Below are 18,841 nucleotides of genomic sequence, written 5' to 3' on the forward strand. Positions count from 1 at the left end.
TTTGGTATAAGCAAAGATGTTGAAACCTATGGTGAAATTAAGGAAGAAGAAAAGCAAGCACTCTGCTTTTTTTTTTCTTTTCTGTTGTTCCAATTTTTCTCCACTTGACCTGCATGCTATAAAATAAATCCATTAGGTATCAATATTTGAGATTTCAGTTTTGATTTTCACTAAATACTATTCCTGAGATAAGTTTTGTGTTTTATCACAGTACAAAAAAGATGTCCATAAGCACAAGCTGTCATTTAAAGGAAAGCCTTTCTATAAGGAGTTTGAGCAACTCCTATTTAAATAGTTATTGCAATTCTTCCTCCCTTCTATACGTAACGGGCGCGATCTATGCTGTGCTATGCTGCTGCATTTTGTTTATATGATATAATCCTGTTCAGCTAACCGCTTATGGATTTAGGCTGCACTAGGTCAACTCTTGGTAGTACAGAATTTATCACAGTGATACTTATACCAGCTCTTACTAATTTCTTTGTATAATACACATTGCCAGGACACAATAATTAGTAGATTGTTGATCTTGGAGGTTTTAGGACAGTTAGCAGTAGAATGGTTGCCTCTGTAACTTATAGGTAGCACTGGGCTGCTGTAGAAACTAAATTATTAATAATTCAGGGAGAATTAATAAACTCTTCAAAGCTCCAGGGATGTGGGGAGATTTGAATATGAGGCTACACAGAGAGAGCACACACCTGCAGTGCATGGAATCCCTCTCTGCTTTAGCTCCCTGTGTATCAGTGAGTTAGAGTAAGAGATACAGAGAAATGGGCAAACAGGGTAAGACACACTGAAATCTGTCTCTGGGCTCACACAATTGTCCTTATGTGCACATCTGCACATGGAAGTCTCAGGTGAAGGACTGGCAAGTTAGACTAATGTTTAGTTTGCATAATTACAATAGCTGTATGGATATTTTGGTGTAAAACCTTCAGTGGCCAATCTTCAGTAAGCATTAGTGAAGGCATTTGAAAATTTAGTTGTTTCAAAACCAAATAATCATAAGAAATGAAAGATATTCTGCAGAATGTCCATAGCCACTGAAGTACGTATTTCAGGTTTTGGTCCAGCTCACTGTCATTTTCTGTCAACTACAAATATCGGAGACATCATGACCAAAATATTTCTTAAAGTCTACATGGTTTATGTTCAGTTTCATACTGAATTATCATGAAGGTGGAAAAGGAAGGGTGTATCTAGAGATTTTTATTTTCTTAATTGCTTCAACTTTTAGGAATGCAATGAACATATATAACAGGGTAGAATTACAGTAGACAGAGTACCTATAAGATGTGGGAGGTTTCAAATTAAGAGTAATTTGATTTAAATACTAACCTCCAGAGCATTTTCAAAGAACACTGAAGTAAGTTCCAGAAGTGCCTGTCGCTTCTCTAACATAATGATGAGGGCATCCCATGCATCCCCAAGGGTGTCTGCCATGGCATCATAAACCTGACTGTTTTCTTTGTTCTCCTCTGCAGCCTTGTCTGCTTCGTGCAGCAAGTCCCATACGTGGTCTTCCAAAGCCTAAGAAGGAAAAATAAATAAATAAATAAATGAAGGAATCTGTAAACAGAATCCAATACACTGTGCTGGTACTGGTGTCAGGATACTTCTTCAGCGGGTCTGATAAATTACTGACAAGTCTCCTACTCCTGCTTTATTTCCAGTTCCTAGTGATAGGAATGTAGCTGTTCCTGCATGTTACGTAGCAAGCTTCTGAATTTCATTGCACTTAAGAGGCAATATTTTAATGAAATTTCATTTTAAAAAAATGTTATGAGAATTTATGATTCTATCTGTAATATTTAGATTCAAATAGGTTTGTATCTCCTTAAACACAAATCTTCATGGAGGTGGTATCAATGCAGATACTTTGGATCTTCCTTCATATGCTATCATATTACATTACCTGACATTACGAGCTTTAGAAGTTCGTAAGGTAACTTAAAAGTGTCTGATGACTTCAATGCAATCTAGACAAGAGTAGCTTGAACATATGCACATATGCTCCAGAAAAACACCAAATTTGTGCAAAGTTTCAAGTTCAGCTCGCTGCATTGCTCAAGCTGGCTGCCAAACAATAATACTCCATTGTCAAGAAAATCATTCTACTGTGTTTCATTCCCTTTACTAATCCCACCACAAGAAAGATAACTGCTGGGCCATTGCCAGCTTATGTTAAAAATCTTTAGTGTATCTGAAAAATAGATTAGCATTTGTACTTTCCCTTTCCATCTTTTTGTTTTAAAAGTATGAATTAATGAAGTCCCAATTTCTGCTGTTATTACACGTGCTGTCAGATGAATGTGTAATGGGAAAAGAAATCTATATTAGGCAAATTAAAATCTATGATAACTCATTCTCATGACACAGGCTTTAATAAAGGCTAAAGAATTGGAAAACTTCAAATTCTCCTGATAGATCCAACTGAAAAGATGAAATTGCAGAAACAGAGAGCTATAACCTACAGTCCTCCTTAGATCTTGTATCCTACACAAAGATGTCAGCTTGAACTCAAGGGGTTCACCAGTTCTTTCTAAAAGCAGTACTGTGAGAATAGTATAATAAATTATGGAACTTTTATTCTTTCTTTGAAAAAATAGAATTACATTATTTTAACTTTACAAACAGCCAACTATGAAAACAAACAGTGGTAAAATTAACAGGCATCAGAGTAGCTCCAACAAACCCATATTTTCTACAATATATAGAAAAGTCATTATCAGCAACATGAATGCATGCTTACTGTTTGGTGACAAACCCACCAAAAAGAGCATCTGGTCAAAAGCCAGTATTCTAGACAGCAAGACATTCCACTTTATTTTCTGAACACCAGGAATGGGGACTGCCGCTTTCTAGTCCTTCTTTAAAACCAATTAGTTTTGTTCTGTTGAATCCCCATCCTGATTGTCTCATATTGAAAGAAATGCTCAAATCCCCCAAATACTACCTGTTCTATATTTAAGTGAAAAACAAATCAGCACTTATTTAAAATGATGCTTTGACACTAAATGAGGTCATTTGCATGGAGTGGATACTGTCACTCTGATGTAACTATTGAGAGCAACTGTTTTATATCTCCATTTTACCACAATGAGACAAGAATCAGATCACAAAAAACAGCTGGTCTTGGGAATCTAATCCAAAGTACTCCAGTCAACTTTTATTCAAGAATATTTATCTAGCTGACAAGATAACTAGGGGTTGCTGCAGGTGTTTTTCTAGTCTTACATGCAGCAGTCAGAATCCTTATTATTAGAAATAAAAAAAGAGCAGCACTGACTCATAATTTTTAAACCACGAAAACTATATGGTTGTACAATTAATAAAATTTAAAACCCCACTTCATCAAAACAATGATAATGGTAAGTTAATGAACAGAGCACTCATGAAAATTTTATATGAAAATCCATCTTTCATTGCAATCTTTAATACAGTTCTTTCAACTCTTTGTTGATTTTTCTTTTATTGCTTTGCATCATTATTTCTCAATTATTTTTATACTGTCAAAGCTGTAAAAATTACATTGTCCAAGTAATTATATATATATATAAATATATGCACAAGCTCTTCAGAGCCAACAAAGCCTTGGTTCTTTGTTCAACCTCAAAAAAAGGCTAAACTCCAACTACTAACTCACAAGTGCTACCTGTGTTGGATGTATCCTGGCTAACAGGTCTAAAGGAAGTTTGTTTTGTTTTCTAGCCCCTAGAAGAAAAGATCTTGTGAAGTCTCGTGGAAGCTTTAAGGCCAAAGGTAGATTAAAAGAAGCATCATGACAGAAGATGAATGAATGAAACACGTAAGCATGTGACTTCATGGCCCTGTGACAGCAGGGTAGGATGAGGTTAATATAGACTGTGGTGGGTTGACCTTGGCTGGATGCCAGGTGCCCACCAAGCTGTTCCATCACTCCCTTCCTCAGCAGAACAGGGCAGTGGAGAAAATCAGATGAACAAAACTGTGTGGGTCAAGATAAAGGCATTTTAATGAAGCAATAGCAGAAGCCACACACATGGAAGCAAAGGAAAATAAAAGATATCCTCTACTTCCCATTCAGCCACTTCCTGGGAAACAGGGCTTCAGTACGCATAGCAATTGCTCTGGAAGACAAATGCTGTAAATAACAAAAGCCCCCCTTTCCTTCTCCTTTCTCTTAGATTTTATATCTGAGCAGACGTTATATGGTATGGGATACCCCACTGAACAATTTGGGTCAGCTGTCCTGGCTATGTCCCCTCCCAAGAACTTGCCCACCCCCAGTCTACTGGTGACAGGTGGGGGGAATGTTGGAGAGACAGCCTTGGTGCTATGCGAGTGCTGCTCGGCAGTAGACAAAGCACTGGTGCGTTATCACCACCTTTCTAGCTACCAGTACAAAGCGCAGCACTGTGAGGGCTGCTGTGGGGCTCAGCCAGACCCAGTACATTTACATATTTCAGAGTGCTTACTAGATATAGCTGAAAAAAGCTCACATTTAGGGTAAGTGGTGGCTAGAAAGCAAATCTGGAGATTTAATATGCTAGTCATCATTGTTTTCACTTAAAAATGACAAAGTGTCGGGGATTATTTTCCCTGGTATTTATCAAGGAACTGGGAAATTAGCAAAAGGACAGTAAATAGTATTCCTGTCTTTCTAAAAAAACAGATTACAGTTTACTGAAAATAATGAAGGTTTGGGGTTTTTTTCCCCCACAGATAATTGCCTTCAGAAGTAACCTACAGGCACGTAGGTTATGTCTACATAATAGAGCACATCTTTGTCTACATTATTCACTTGTTTGAGAACACTGCGTTTTAAGTAAGGTCTTTAAATCTCCAACGGTGGATACAACACAAACAGGAAGAAGGAAGTTACCTCAGCTGGAAGGCCACTTTTCCCATCTTTTTAGGCCCCATTCTCAATTTTCCAGTTGGTTAACTTCAGACACATGGGATTTTCACAATAAAAATGCATCAAGCACATCAAAGGCAAACCTGCATTAATAGTGCAGTCACATTTCTATTGTGTTATATAATGCTAGTAAAATTAGTAGCTAGACTTGTGCTATTTTGTTCTCATCTTGCTAATTATACCACTGTTTCTAAGATTTTGCACAAAGAATACTAATGAACAGTTTATTTATTTGCAAACAGGTTAATGAGCACACAACTCTTATATGCTGCTCTCCAAATAGTCTATATATTCAATAAATATATTTTAGTCTTCCAATTTATTTCTAATGCCAGCTGTTCTTGTTACCATTCATTACATTTCACAGACAATATATAAAGGCAGGACATGACATTTGCATTCTTTCAAAACAGACCTAGATATTGATTCTTAAAATGTATTTTGCAAATGCAGGCAGACTCCTTGTAACATGACTGTAAAAGGCTGCCCTAATAAAAGCACAGTGTAAAACTATGGGTTTGTTATCACCAAGACACAGTCAAGGGTAATCTGACCAGCTTTTTAGACACGAGAGGAATTTACTACTAATTTTCCATGTCACACTGATTTGTTCTCTGTCCAATTTCATCAAAATAATATTTTCTAACTGCATATGATACCATAACACAAAGTGCCTAGAATCCTGCTTGTCCACAGGACACAGAAAAATGTTTCAGTCTTTCCTAACAGCTCAACTCACTCAAAGCAATAACACTCAAGACCCAAATTCAACACTAACATTATTTTACATTTACAAAAAGAATATTCTAGAAGAACTGTGAAGCAGGAAACAACACAAGATTTTTTTAAAAGCTATAAAAATGGGAAATAAATAAGGTTTATGGACGTCATTAGTTTTTTTCAGTAGCTTAACTACTGATAAATGAAGGTATATGAAGAGACCACAAAAGGGAAAACAAGATAACAAACAAAGGTTTCATGTGCAGACTGGGTCACTCCGTTCTTGTCATTTGTCACTCAGCACTAGCAAATAGCTGTTATGTCCTAAAGTTTGTTTAAAAATAGACCTAAAATTTAGGGCTATATCCTAACAACAAATTACCTCAATGTGGCTTTTTGATTCTTTGATATTGATTCAATTCTATGATCTTTTTGTAGGAAGTGCAAGTGCATGTCAGAGTTCAGGTATGTCAATGTCAACTTGCTTTTTTGCAGTGTTAAAATTGTCATATGGATTGTTCTAAACTGTAGTGAAGACACTGGAAACTGATGAGGATACTTGCTTCTCTGGGCAGCTACCTACCCTCAACAGGCAAGAGATAAACCAAACCCACAGTTTTTAACAGCTGATACCATGCATTGGTGTGATTCTCATCCTCTTGCTTTCCAGCCACTTCAAGAGGCTTGCAGAGAGCTGGAGTCCCTGAAAGGCCCCAGTTCATTTCCAACCTGCAAAGTCTGGCTGTAGTGAGGAGGGAAACCATGAGACTATTTCTTGAAGCAGTCATTTGCCATGTAAGGACAGAAACATAAAGCAGTACGGAGTGTGCAGACCACTCAGCCTCCAAAACAGCTATTACTGAAAAAGCCATTTGTCTTCTGTTTCTCTGCTCGCTCCTCATTTTGTATTCAAGGTCAGTTTAGCAGATGCTCCAGTCCAGGGCTGAGATAACCCAAAGACAGCTTATCACTTCCCAGACTGCTTCCCTGTTTGCTATGAGTGCTGTGCTTCATCACAGACTCTTACCCCTAAAGTTTCTAAAGGATGTGAAAGGTGATGTGATTATTTTTTTAACTAAGTTAAAATTATTTGATGTTATAACACACAGTTTACCCTCTTTTTTATAGGTAAGCATTTTTAGTTGCAACCTATAGGCTACAAAGTTACTTTCAAACATGCTGAGATATTTGTATCTCTCTGCTGCTACAGAATTATCTCATTTCAACAACATTATCTATAAAATTTGAGGTAGCTGAGATTGGCTTTAGGGGAAAGAAAGACTTTCTGCTGCAAGGAACATACCAAGGCTATATTTCACAATATTTCTATATCTTGGTAAATCTCATGCAGAGCTGTAGAAGGTTGCACTGAAGTTATGCGCAACTGATTACTTTTCATTTCAGTGTATTCTTCAATAGGAAAGCTACCGAATTGATGGATTTAAAACTCCTCAAGACAGTTTATATAGCAATTAAGCAAAACAAAAAAAAGACAAAACCCAAAAATATCTTACAGCCTGATCAAGCCTGAAAAGTCAAGTCAAACTTCCTCCATAGTCAAATATTCTGTAACTGTTTAAAGTACAGGAAAATCTGTCATTTTCTATGTATCCCTGACATTTTTCTGCACATTGTAAACATCTCTTCACTTCTACCCCTGGCTGCATATAATCCCAGCTGAGAAAAGTACAGAGGAAACAGGAGCTTGACAGGAGAACCTGGGACAGAAGAAGAAATACATTTCTGAGCCAGCAACACCTGGAGCAGGCACAAGAGCTTCCCTTCCAATTATCTCACTACAAAATTGGATCAAAGTGATAGAGTTAACAATATGTTGAATACCACTGCTCATAAAGATTTACTGCTGATTGTCTTTAAACTTTTTTTTTTTCTTAAATCAATATAGATCACCAAAATCTCATTGTGTTGTATTAAATCAAAATTAACACTTCTCTTCACTTGGAAGCTTATTTCCAAATAATCATTTATGAAATATTACTAGGTAGAAGAGCTGCGAGATGTTTGACAAAATTGTTCCATAACAATTCATAAACCTTGCAACTCATAGCACTGTGCAAGAATCATACTTTTATACAAAAGTATATATTGCAAGAACTGTGTTTACTGCAACAACAATAATAAGCCCTAACGCTAACACATCTGTAGTTTACTCAAGCCCTCTTATATTTCTTAACCTTGTCTCTTGTCCTTGCCAATTGCAGCATGCTTATCCACAGCACTGCCACTTTTCAACAGTATTGTTTCAGAGAAAACAAGGCAGCAACGGGTAGAAGTCTACACTATGGTATCTGTTTTGCGTGCAGCTGGTGAAGACACACCTAATGTAAGTTTAAAGTCACTCATTCAGCACAGTGCAATGTCAGTAGCCTAGAACTCAGTGCTAGCGCAGTATTTACTTCTCAAGTTGTTTTACTGCTTTTGCTGATGTTGTACCTTCACTAAAAGCTGGGGCCAAACATTTCTGCCATCTGCACTGTAAATCCTTTAGTGCAGTGCAGCTCAAAAAAGATCTGAGAATTAATCCTATTGCAATTTACCACTTCTTGCCACAGGATGCTTGGAACTTAACTAAGCATTATAGGGCTTTGAGCACAAGAAATGCACCAGCTGCAAATGAACAAACCCTGTTCTTGATGGACATAGAATGATTCCTAGAAAGGTTTCTAAAAGTATACAACTAAAGTTTGGCAGATGATTTTAGTAGAAGTGACAGGTAATTGTGGTTCATACTACTGAACTATGTAGCTATGTCTGAGCTAGTTTTAAAGTTAGTTCACAGATGTCTACGCAAGGTGTAAGCATAAGATAGACCTGCTGTCAGAACTCAGAATGTAACATTCAAAACAGAAACAACATAGGTTTTTAATAACCCAGTCACTACCTTACCCATATGCAACAAAGTATCCATAAGCTTTTCATTACCATACACAGTACTATTTAACTTCAGACACCGATCAATTGCTCTCTTACCTCACCATTTCTGGTTGAATAGTTTCATGGTCCCACCTTAATTCATTTATACAAAAGTTAAGTACTGAATCTAGTTAGAGTTTTGGCATTGCCTTGAGCTTGCAAAACTCTGCATTGCCTCACAATCACTTACATGCAAATATACAAGAATATCTAAAGTGCAGGAAATGGATTTATACTGCAGTTCTTACCAGATCCATACTCATTCCACAGCTGATGAGATATTTTTCAGGAATTATATATTATTCACAGAAGAGAAAATACCTGCTTCCTTGGCTGTAGGGCCAAGGAAGTGCCTTGCTTTAACTTTTGTACAGCACATTTAAGAAATCTTAAAATCTTTCAAAGCAAGTAAAGCTGGGGGGGGTGGGGTGGTGGAATAAATAAACAATGCATTTGTAAGGTATGTTTCTGTTACACTCTAATTTTACGTAATCATTATAGGTTTTGGTTTCCTATTTCCTGTATGAAAAACCTGCCTTTCAGTAAAACTGCTAATATTCAATTGACTCATTTTTATGTAGTGTTTAAAAAGCTTTTTAAAAATATCCAGCTGTTTCTCCCAAACGAATAAAGATCTCCTGTATTAAAAAATAAAAAGTGTGCAGTGAGCAGCATTTTACCCTTCCTGGCCAATAAAAACACATTGATCATTTCTGCTTTTCTTCAGATGGCAAAACTCCACACTAGGTCTCGCTGTCAATAGCTTAAAAAAAGTACCAAGTAGTGGATGAAAAGGCAGAATAAATCACTGCCTTCTTGCATTGGCAACTCAGAAATGGTGCTAAAACAACGGCAGAGTCATTTGGGTAGCTCATGCAAGGCTGCTCCTGGGTTCTTTGATAGACATAAACTGCTTGTAGCAGTGTCTGCACAAATAATCATTTTTCTAACCAATGTATGGAGGTGTTTATTTGGAGTATAGTTAGTGAATCTGTCAAAAAGAAACCATTATCAGGTGCTGTATTTTCCAAATGTTTTCAATTCAACATTGTTTATGCTAGGTAATTGAATTGATGAGTAAAAAAAAACCATTTTTTTTTCCTTAAAACTTCCCATTATAATTATTGCAACCATTCACAGAAATCGTCAATTTGAAAATTGGTCATTCATTAGCTGAAAAATCACTGTATAGCTCCATGGTCCTTACAGGCTTTTTTCAAATTTACATGTAGTTGGGGGTTTGTTTGGAGAACATAGCTAAATAACAATGTCTACTAGCATATGCAAATACACTCTCCTACCTCTGTATCCTAATATTTGACATGTCTATTTGCACTCTAAAGCATAAGCATTGATCCTTAGGGTGCAAGGAAATCAATGCTGCTTTAGCTCTTTTGGCCTCCCCTCTGACTTCCAAGGAGGGTAGAGCAGGCTAGTAGCTTGAAGCATTTAAGTAGATTGTGATCCCCTTAATTTCTTAAGTTTATTAATTTTATCAAAAAAGTTTCACAGAAAATTCACTCAAGTTGGTTCAAGGAAACACAAATTAGACCACAACCAGCACTTTAAAAAAGCCAACAAAACTCAACAACCACCACCCAAAAAATACCAGCAAACCACCAACAGTATGTAGATAGAATTTATGCTGCCCTTTGACAGGCTATTTTATAGCAAAGAGAACTAAATAGAACTTTTAACTATGTCTGGGTTTTAGAACACTCATGTTGGTAGACACTGCTGAGGAAATTCAGAAGATTCCCATGTGCCCTGGGAAAGGTGGTGTCCAACAGACCTCTCCCATCACAGTATTGAAGAGCCAGGATCTGAATTCACTTTATCAGGAATAGCTATGACTCTAAACTGAATTTGGTCCTGAGTATTTTTTCAGACTCAGGTAATAGAAATTAAATCACTTTCACACTCATGATAAATGTTTGAATTATCAGAAGAAAACATACTGAGAAGCTAGTTCATGAAAACAATTAAAGAGAGACTTTGGAAAACATTTTTATCTTTCTAAGTATCCATATACTTACCACTAAATACCACATCTCCAAGATACTAACAGCCTCCGTTTAATAAAATTAACATAAGGGAGAAGAAATTAATTGATAACCTCTGTCCATAAGTTAAAGTAAAGAGAGAGGTGTCATTTCTTATGTACCTGAAACACTTGTATTTTCTTCCAGAGAATTTTGAGCACAGTAACGAAGTATTTAATCTTATTTTGTCCATGAATAGCATTGGCGTGTAAGGGCAGATAATGGGTTGGGAGAGTGGTCGTCGAACAATAGCAATACATCTAAAAAAGAAATGTTACTTCTAAACCAGCCATTTTAATACTACCTGATAAAAAAGTTGAAGTAAAGGCTAAAAGAAGGCATTATTATATTTTTCTCACTGAGGCATAAAATGGTTGCATGCACAACTCTGTGGAAGTAGTGGCATTCATGAATTATCCAACATTCTAGAATAGCTCTGTAACTAATATAATGTTACAGGAGTTAAGTATGTGATACTGATAGTCTTTTTACTAATTCAACATCTTCATATTAATCTATGACAAGAAATAGTTTTCATTTCTTAATTCTGACATGTTAAAAACAAACAAAAAGGTGAAAGATTGTCAGAACTTCACACACAGATTACTTGTCACTAGTAGGTAAATTTCCTCCAAATTATCATACCACTTTCACAGGTGTCCTGAATACACTGTGAAAAAGCAGGTGGCATCTAAGGTAGCTTCATTTGGAATGTCTTTTTAAAGAGCTGACCATTTTGAAATAAAACTAGACATGCATTTATTCTAATATTACATCAGCTTCAACATATTAAGAATACATTTCAAAAGTTAAATCCTTCCTAACTACTCAGTATGGACTTTGTAAAATCGGTATAGGGCACAGAAGTACATTTTTTTCTGAAAGAGGAAATTTTTCTCAACATTTGTATGTGAAAAGTATGCTATATTTTCAAGTAACTGATTAGCTGTGAGGCACATAATCCCTAAGACAGAGAAAACTGGGATAACTTTCAAAAACTATCAGTCATGCTTCACACATTTTTTTTTCCATTAATCTGAAAGTTAAAGCAAACTAAACTGCTGTATTTAATGAAATGCAAAAACAGTGTGCATAAAGTTACAAAAAAGCATTAGAAAATTGCTCATGTAATAACTTTTTAGTTTTTATAACTGATTCATTGAAATTTTGAAATACAGACTTAACAATTTCTTTCATGTATATTGAAAATGGTTCACACATTTATAGCAACTATGTATTTTATTTTTTTTTTAATAATAGCTCCTCTAGTACTACAAAAACCTAATATAGTCTCAAAAAAGTTGTCATTTTGTCTGTTACACCAGCCACAGAACACAGCTGCATTTTGAGAAGACAGACTAGTAAGAAAAGATAAATATTTTACAGGAAACTTTACTTTGTTGAGGAATAGTTCAAATACATAAGATGGTCTTCAGAGGGATATTAAGGTTTTATTGCCATGAATGTGGAATTATGCTTTCCACAGCTGTCAAAGCCATTAGTTACGGTGAACTTTTCAAATATTTATCCTCAACTGTTTGGGTTTTCAGATACATATGGAAATAGTTTTGGTTGTTTTTTTTTTTAAATAGAGTAGACTGATATTACTGGTTTTATACTTTTCATTTTTGAAATATAAACTTTTTATCAACACAGAATCACAGAATAATTTCTGTTAGAAGGGAGTCCACAGGTCATCCCTTGCTCAAGTTACCCAAGGATTTATCCTATGAAGTCTTGAACATCTCTAACAATGAAAGTTCCAAAACTCTGGGCAAACCATTCCAGAATTTAACCACCTTCATTTTTTTCCCTAATATCTAATTGGAATTTCCTTTTTTTCCAACTTATGTCCCTTGTATTAGAAGCAAGTTTAGTAAGACGAAAAAAGTATATTTCCATCAAAAAACAATGACTCATGGGAAGCAGAATATTTCACAGAAATCTGAATTTTGATGAGGTGTTTTTTAAAAATTTAATTAATCCAACAGAGCCTTCCAGTAAAGCCATAACTTTGTTTCAATCAGGTTTTGGATTGGATGTTTCAGTTCTCTGTTTTGGCATGATTTCTCAATAAATACATTTTTTAAAATGTGTTTTTTTTCCAATAGAGCAGAAACAAATTTGGAAGGGTATTTTTTCCTGGAATAGTCTGGTTTGTGTTTGTTTTATTTTTCCAGTTTGAATGGGGAAAATAAAAGAAACACACCCAGCTCTGAGCATGTGGTGCTGTTATTTCTGAAATTAACAATTACGTGATACGAACATGTCCAGAGTACTTTTTACTTCATATGATACTTGTTTCTTTCACGAACTTTCATTCCCTGTGAACACAGGAAAACGGAATGGTACATTTCTTTTGGAGTTTTCAGTAGCTGGCATAAAGCTTGACAATATAAAGAATGCCCAGCATGTAGTCAAAAAGAAGTTTGTACAAACACACGACTCAGTAAAACCACATCAGAAAAGCACTGTTTTAAAAACTACAGGCCAGTTTCAGTTTCTATGCAAGATGCTATTTTTCCTTTCCACTGCCACACCGCTGTATTGTTGGTAGCTTAAAGGGAACACTGTTGTGGTTACGATGCACTGAGAGGAAACCAAGCGGGATGCAGTCCCAGTCCTGCAGCGCTACACCCTGTGCTGCCGGATATTGCCGCACTGGCGCAGCCACGCAGCATTCCCCCCACCTATTTTCAGGGTACATTTGGGTCTTACACTGTAGCAAAGACAGAATGTGAATAGCTGAAGGTCTAGAAAAGTCTTTTCTGTGTAAACTGGGATGGATAGTATAGCTTTTGTATGCATTCATTCACAGCCCAGTATTTGGGCACTTTACATCTGGTTAAGAGAGCGCAGACAGGGAGTGGGGCATTGCCTTGTGCCTTCCCCGATTGTGGTATGCTGAGCATCCCTCCCTCTCTGAGAGGAAACAAAATTTGGCCTTCTAGAGTACACACTCAAGTGCATTCTTATAATGTATTCAGAAAGCTTCTGGAGGCCAAGCAAAGCACAGAGGAAAATGCCTAACAATCAGAGAGATTGAAGCACTGGCAGAGACTGGCAAACTCCTAAGGAAAATAAGGACTAGATACAGGTTGGACTTAAACGTCATAGAGGCCTAGAGGGGACAGCATACAGTATGTTGCAACCCAAAAAGCCATGTGGAGCTGCTAACATCAGTTAAAAACTAAAGGGAAAGACAAGATTTATGAGGACAGCGATTAGAGAAAGGCTGACAAGTGCAATACAGTTACAACAAAACACAGCTCTGTACAACGCTTCTGGTGGTGTTGGCATGTTTACTTGAAGGAAAAAGTCGAAGTCACGATATTTTAGCATTAGTTTGTGGAATCCTAATGCAGACTGCAATGCTTAAAATTATGGTTCTATTTCATTATAAGACTGTTACTTGTGAATTTGCCAAACCAGAGTGAAACTTCATGTAGCAGGATCTGTGTCATACTGGATTTTTCTGGAAAGTTTCAATTAAAACATAAAATTCTACATTTCTAAAAATAAGACAAAGGAAGAATACATCATTAAAAGGTACTAGTTTTGCTGAGGAGTTCTAGCACACAATCTGCAGCAAGGGGCTTCAGAGGCTGGAAGACACCGTGGACTGAGGGAACAGGGAATTAAAACTGTCCCTTTTTCAGTTCTGAGTGCTTGTGTTTGCAGTCGGTAGTTTTTACCACGGTAAGAAACGTGGCCATGAATCAAAATACTATCGTTTAGTATACCATTTACATAATTGTTTAGTTACTGCAGTACCAAGGAACACTGGACCCACTGTATTTTGGTACAAAGTTATATTATTTTATACTCTACCCCTAGCTAAAATTAGGAATGCAAATATAGAATTATAATTAGCATGTCATAGAACTCAAACAAATAGTATTAGGTGAAATCATAGGCATTAAAACCAGGTCAAATCCTGCACTTTCACTCTTAATTTTCATGAGGGGCAGACATCTGCAAAACCTAATTCTACCAGTTTCGTTACAAAAAGATTGTATTCCTGTTCATGTTAATAAAATTCTCAAATTATTTTAAAAATGAAACTGCAGATATTTTAGGTACGGTCGTAATTTCACAGGTAGAATTTCTTTCACTCCCTGAACTTCTTTGCCAATACGCATCTCAAAAAAAACCAAAAACTGTATGTCAGTAAAGTTTTTACCTTTTTCTTCCTGAATTCAGTCATGATAAAATATGCTTTTCCCTCTGAAATACTATCTAATATTTCTTCTTACATAGGCAGGAGCTCCTGAATCAATTTAATTCATCACTAAAATTCATAATCCTCAGTAGTTTATGTCAACATGACCAACTGAGATTTAAATTATTAGTTATCATACAATCAAGAACTCAGAAGTGCAGAACTTCAATAAAACAAAGATCCATGAGTTTTCATCTTCTGTTAAGATTACACAACACCTGGGTCAGCAAGTTCAGGCCCCCAGCTCTTAAAAACAATTTCAGACAGTCCTTTTCACAAATAGTTCTTATTGCCAATCAAAATCACCTAGGATATTTTCCCCTTTTATTCCCATTGAAAAATCTATTTTGGGACATTTCCTTTACAGTTAGAAACGTTTTCCAGCCTATGTTTTTTAATGATTTTTATGTGCTATAAATATTCTTAAGCCACCAGTGGCCTTCAACTTAAAGCAGTTGCTCTCCTGCGGTGTTTACCCATGCAATACATTTCTGAGAATCTCAGTCTTTCTGCTGATGCAGGCAAAACGTTTTCTTAGTCCACTCTTAGAAATAAAGTGATACTCTTCCCTTTGGTACCCCGTACTAGACACCTACCTTCAGTTTGATGTCAGCTTTTTTCAGTATAGATAACCAGAATCCTAAATTTCTACTCATACTTCTGAATTCTTTTCAGAATAGTTGCAAATATCAGATCCTAGACTGTTTCCACAGCCATGGTGCTAACCATGTTCCACAATCAATTGGTAAATTTATGACTGCAACAGAAATACTTGCTATTCGCTTTAACTATGCAAGCTTATATTTGGATTGTTGAACTTCATAACATTTCCGTTATTATATTACTGAAGTTCATGTGCTTCCTCCCGACCTGCTTCTTTTCATGATCAGGTTGCTCCCAATGAGCAATATTCTCATCAGAACTGGATATCAGATTGCTCTGGAAGAAGAGAGCTTCAGAAAACTCTGCCTTTTCTTCCTTTTTTTCATCTATTTCTGTCTCTCATTGTTATTTCCTGAAAAACAGGTAGGGCTTGTCAAACTGTTTGAGCAGACTTGCATGCATAGCTGACTGGATCACACATTTCTCTCATAACTGTGGAACTACAACTAGCTTATCTTTAAACTGTGATACTGATCAGGGTTTTCTTTCCTTCTTCCTTCCCTGTATTTTTTCTCATTATTATTTTGGGCCACATTACACACATTAGCTCATATTTTACATTACACAACACAAGTAGTTATTAACTTGAAGACCAGAAAGTAGCCATAAAACTCTTTTGAGATGAACACTATTTCAGTGGGATTTTTTTTTATGCAAATATTGAAACTGGTGACCAAGCTGAACTAACATTGACAAAAATATTTATTAAATCTTACCTTTTCCCTTCTTTCTTTTTTTTCAAATCACTTGCAAAAATCAGCTCTGCTTTATGAAGAAAACGCAGCTAGACTTTGCTGCTAGTTGTACTGTTGGGCACCTCAATAATTAATGCAAATAATTCAGAAGATATTAACAAATAATTTCTTTTATAACTAATTTGCTGAAAAATAAGTATTATGAAAATATTTTGACTTGAAATAACTGCAAAACTTACTTAAAAGACATAAAATGCAAAAAATGAGCATATTATCACTTTTTTAAGAATGTAATTTTCCAATTTGTTTTTCTTGGATATTAGCATATAAATTACTATTTTGCAATTTATGCTCTGTGAATTGAAGTAAATAAAATAATTAGGTGCAATCTTCAGGTTCACAAGTCAAATTAATAACACTGTTGGTTTAAAATTTAAGTTTATAGGCTGGATTTATTTCTGTTTCATAGTAGTTCTGCCAGTCTCTTTCATGATAAAACCCAGAACTTTGGAAGCAAACCAAAAATGCCATTGTTTGTCTTAGTGGGGATTTTAACATTGTCATAGCCAAAAGCATAGCATGGCAACACACAGTTTGGTTGGTTTTTTGTGTTTTGGGTTTTTTTTAATGGTCCAGAAAGCATTAACATTGGGAAATTCAAACACTAAGACAGCATGTTATCTCCAGATAGGCCTTCTATAGGCAACAACTGAATTATGAAGAACAGAAGAAAGGGAGAGAAATATGTGTGCACAATGCAATCATTTTACCTCCTGGAAGCTCTTTCTCTCAAGTTTTTCTGGTTTTGATTCTTGTCACTTTTTTTTTTTTTTTTTTAATTGTAAAGAGTAAAACATCAAAGCATACCTGTGCATATATTTACTTTTCCAGAACACACAAATCTGCTAAAGATCATCTAAACAAGGATGAGGCAGATGTTGGGAAGGAGACTTGCATGAGGTCACAGAAGTCGCTATTTTTAACAAAACAATGCTGATATGGTCTAATTTAGCAAAAGAGAAACAATGTATTAGTTTAGAATCAGAACATATTAGCTAAGACTACTGAAGGGTCAGATCACAGAGATAAAGGGCTCTGATTCCAAACCTGAAAACACTTATTTTTCATTCTTAGCCACGTTCAAAAGAAACATTTCAGTTCAGTTCATGGAACCTGCAACAATCAATACATATAAGTGCTGGAAGCATCTAGACCTGTCAAATGAATTCATCAATTATAAAAAAAAATGTAATTCTTTAACACTTACAAACACCAGATTTATATCCAAAGGAAAACAAATCTATAAGTTTGCCTAGAGCAAATTACAAGTAGATACACATTTCCCTAATCAATTAGGCATTATGGAACAAAATTAAGAAACTGAACTATAGTTTACCTCTTAAATAACTGTTGCTAAACAAGTTTCATTAATCTTCTGAGCTACTAGTAATCAGTATGACAATTCAACAAAACCAGATAGAATAATTTCCTCTATAAAGGACATCAATATAGCACATATAAATAAAATTTTAAGAGCATTGAAAGGAATTTTAACTAGACATTGTAAACATCATGTACATGGGTTTTGTTTAATCTGTTTTACTACTTCCTGTTCAGCATTTATTCTTTCAACTCCCTCCGTTTCCTAATCCATAAAGATTTGAAATGGGGAGATTTTCAAAACTTGTATTCTGCTTTTTCTTAGAATAGTGGGGTGTTCCCAATGCCCAAATTCAATAGAAAAAATTTACAACAGTAATGAGTGTGATAGAGGGCATTCTAGCAAAGGATTCTATTTTGGATGTGTTTTTTCCTAATGCCCTAAAGTACACACACTAGTTTTGTGTCACAATAATTCTGAACATTAAAAGCAGTAAAGAAATGTTCCAAAAATCATTGCTTACTTATTCAATGGGTCTGTTCCTATTTCCCTTTAAAGTACCTTCTGCCTTACTGAGTATCAAACTAGTTGTTCAGGTCTTTTTAACTCTCGTTAACATTGTTAAGTCATAAACAATTCCCTTGAATAGCAAACTGAATTATGTTCCTTCTCCTCTAGAATCAGAAGTACTATAAACTGATCACTGAGCCAAATTTTGTCCTTACTTACACTGGTGAATCACCAACGTGTGACGCTGATGAAAGAAGTTGGCCTGAATATTTGAACTATACACTGGGACAAGGATAATGACGCTAAAAAGCAAAAGGATGATCAAAACCCACAATGAGTTTGCAAAATAACATGGGACAATGCCAGCATGGCCAACTATTCCATAAATTACCTTCTAAAAGTCCATACGTTCTTCAGCACTGATTCTAAAGATGTATTTAGTATTAATCATCTAACTCTTCCTTTAAACAAGACTAGCTTTGCATTCAGATCATTGCTGGTACAGGGAATTCTGACCGTCCTGCACAAATGCTTAACTTTGAATTGAACTAATCAGCAAAGTTAAGCATATGTGTATCCAGTATTAATATCTGTCAGGAAACATGACTTTTTAGGTTTTTTTTAATACAACAATAAAAGAGAAATAGAGAAAGGCAATTCAAAGCTGCCTCGTTATACTTCCAATTCAGGTGACTGAAAAATTCCACAATATACAAAATTATATCAATTTCCTGGGGATCCAAGTGGAAAAATTCTTAATTGCACTGTTTT

General features: G+C 35.6%; 1 protein-coding gene across 2 annotated transcripts in view; it reads right to left on the reverse strand.

Annotated features, from left to right (window-relative positions):
• CCDC141 (coiled-coil domain containing 141) overlaps positions 1-18,841 on the reverse strand; it is a 97,620-nt gene that overhangs the window by 73,712 nt on the left and 5,067 nt on the right. For both annotated transcript variants that reach the window (XM_037398036.1, XM_037398037.1), the window contains exon 3: positions 1,342-1,533. In XM_037398036.1, coding sequence (XP_037253933.1) covers positions 1,342-1,533 — 192 coding nt within the window. The remainder of the gene's footprint in view (positions 1-1,341; positions 1,534-18,841) is intronic.

The sequence above is a fragment of the Falco rusticolus genome, chromosome 8 (assembly GCF_015220075.1).
Source record: "Falco rusticolus isolate bFalRus1 chromosome 8, bFalRus1.pri, whole genome shotgun sequence".
Lineage (NCBI taxonomy): Eukaryota > Metazoa > Chordata > Aves > Falconiformes > Falconidae > Falco > Falco rusticolus.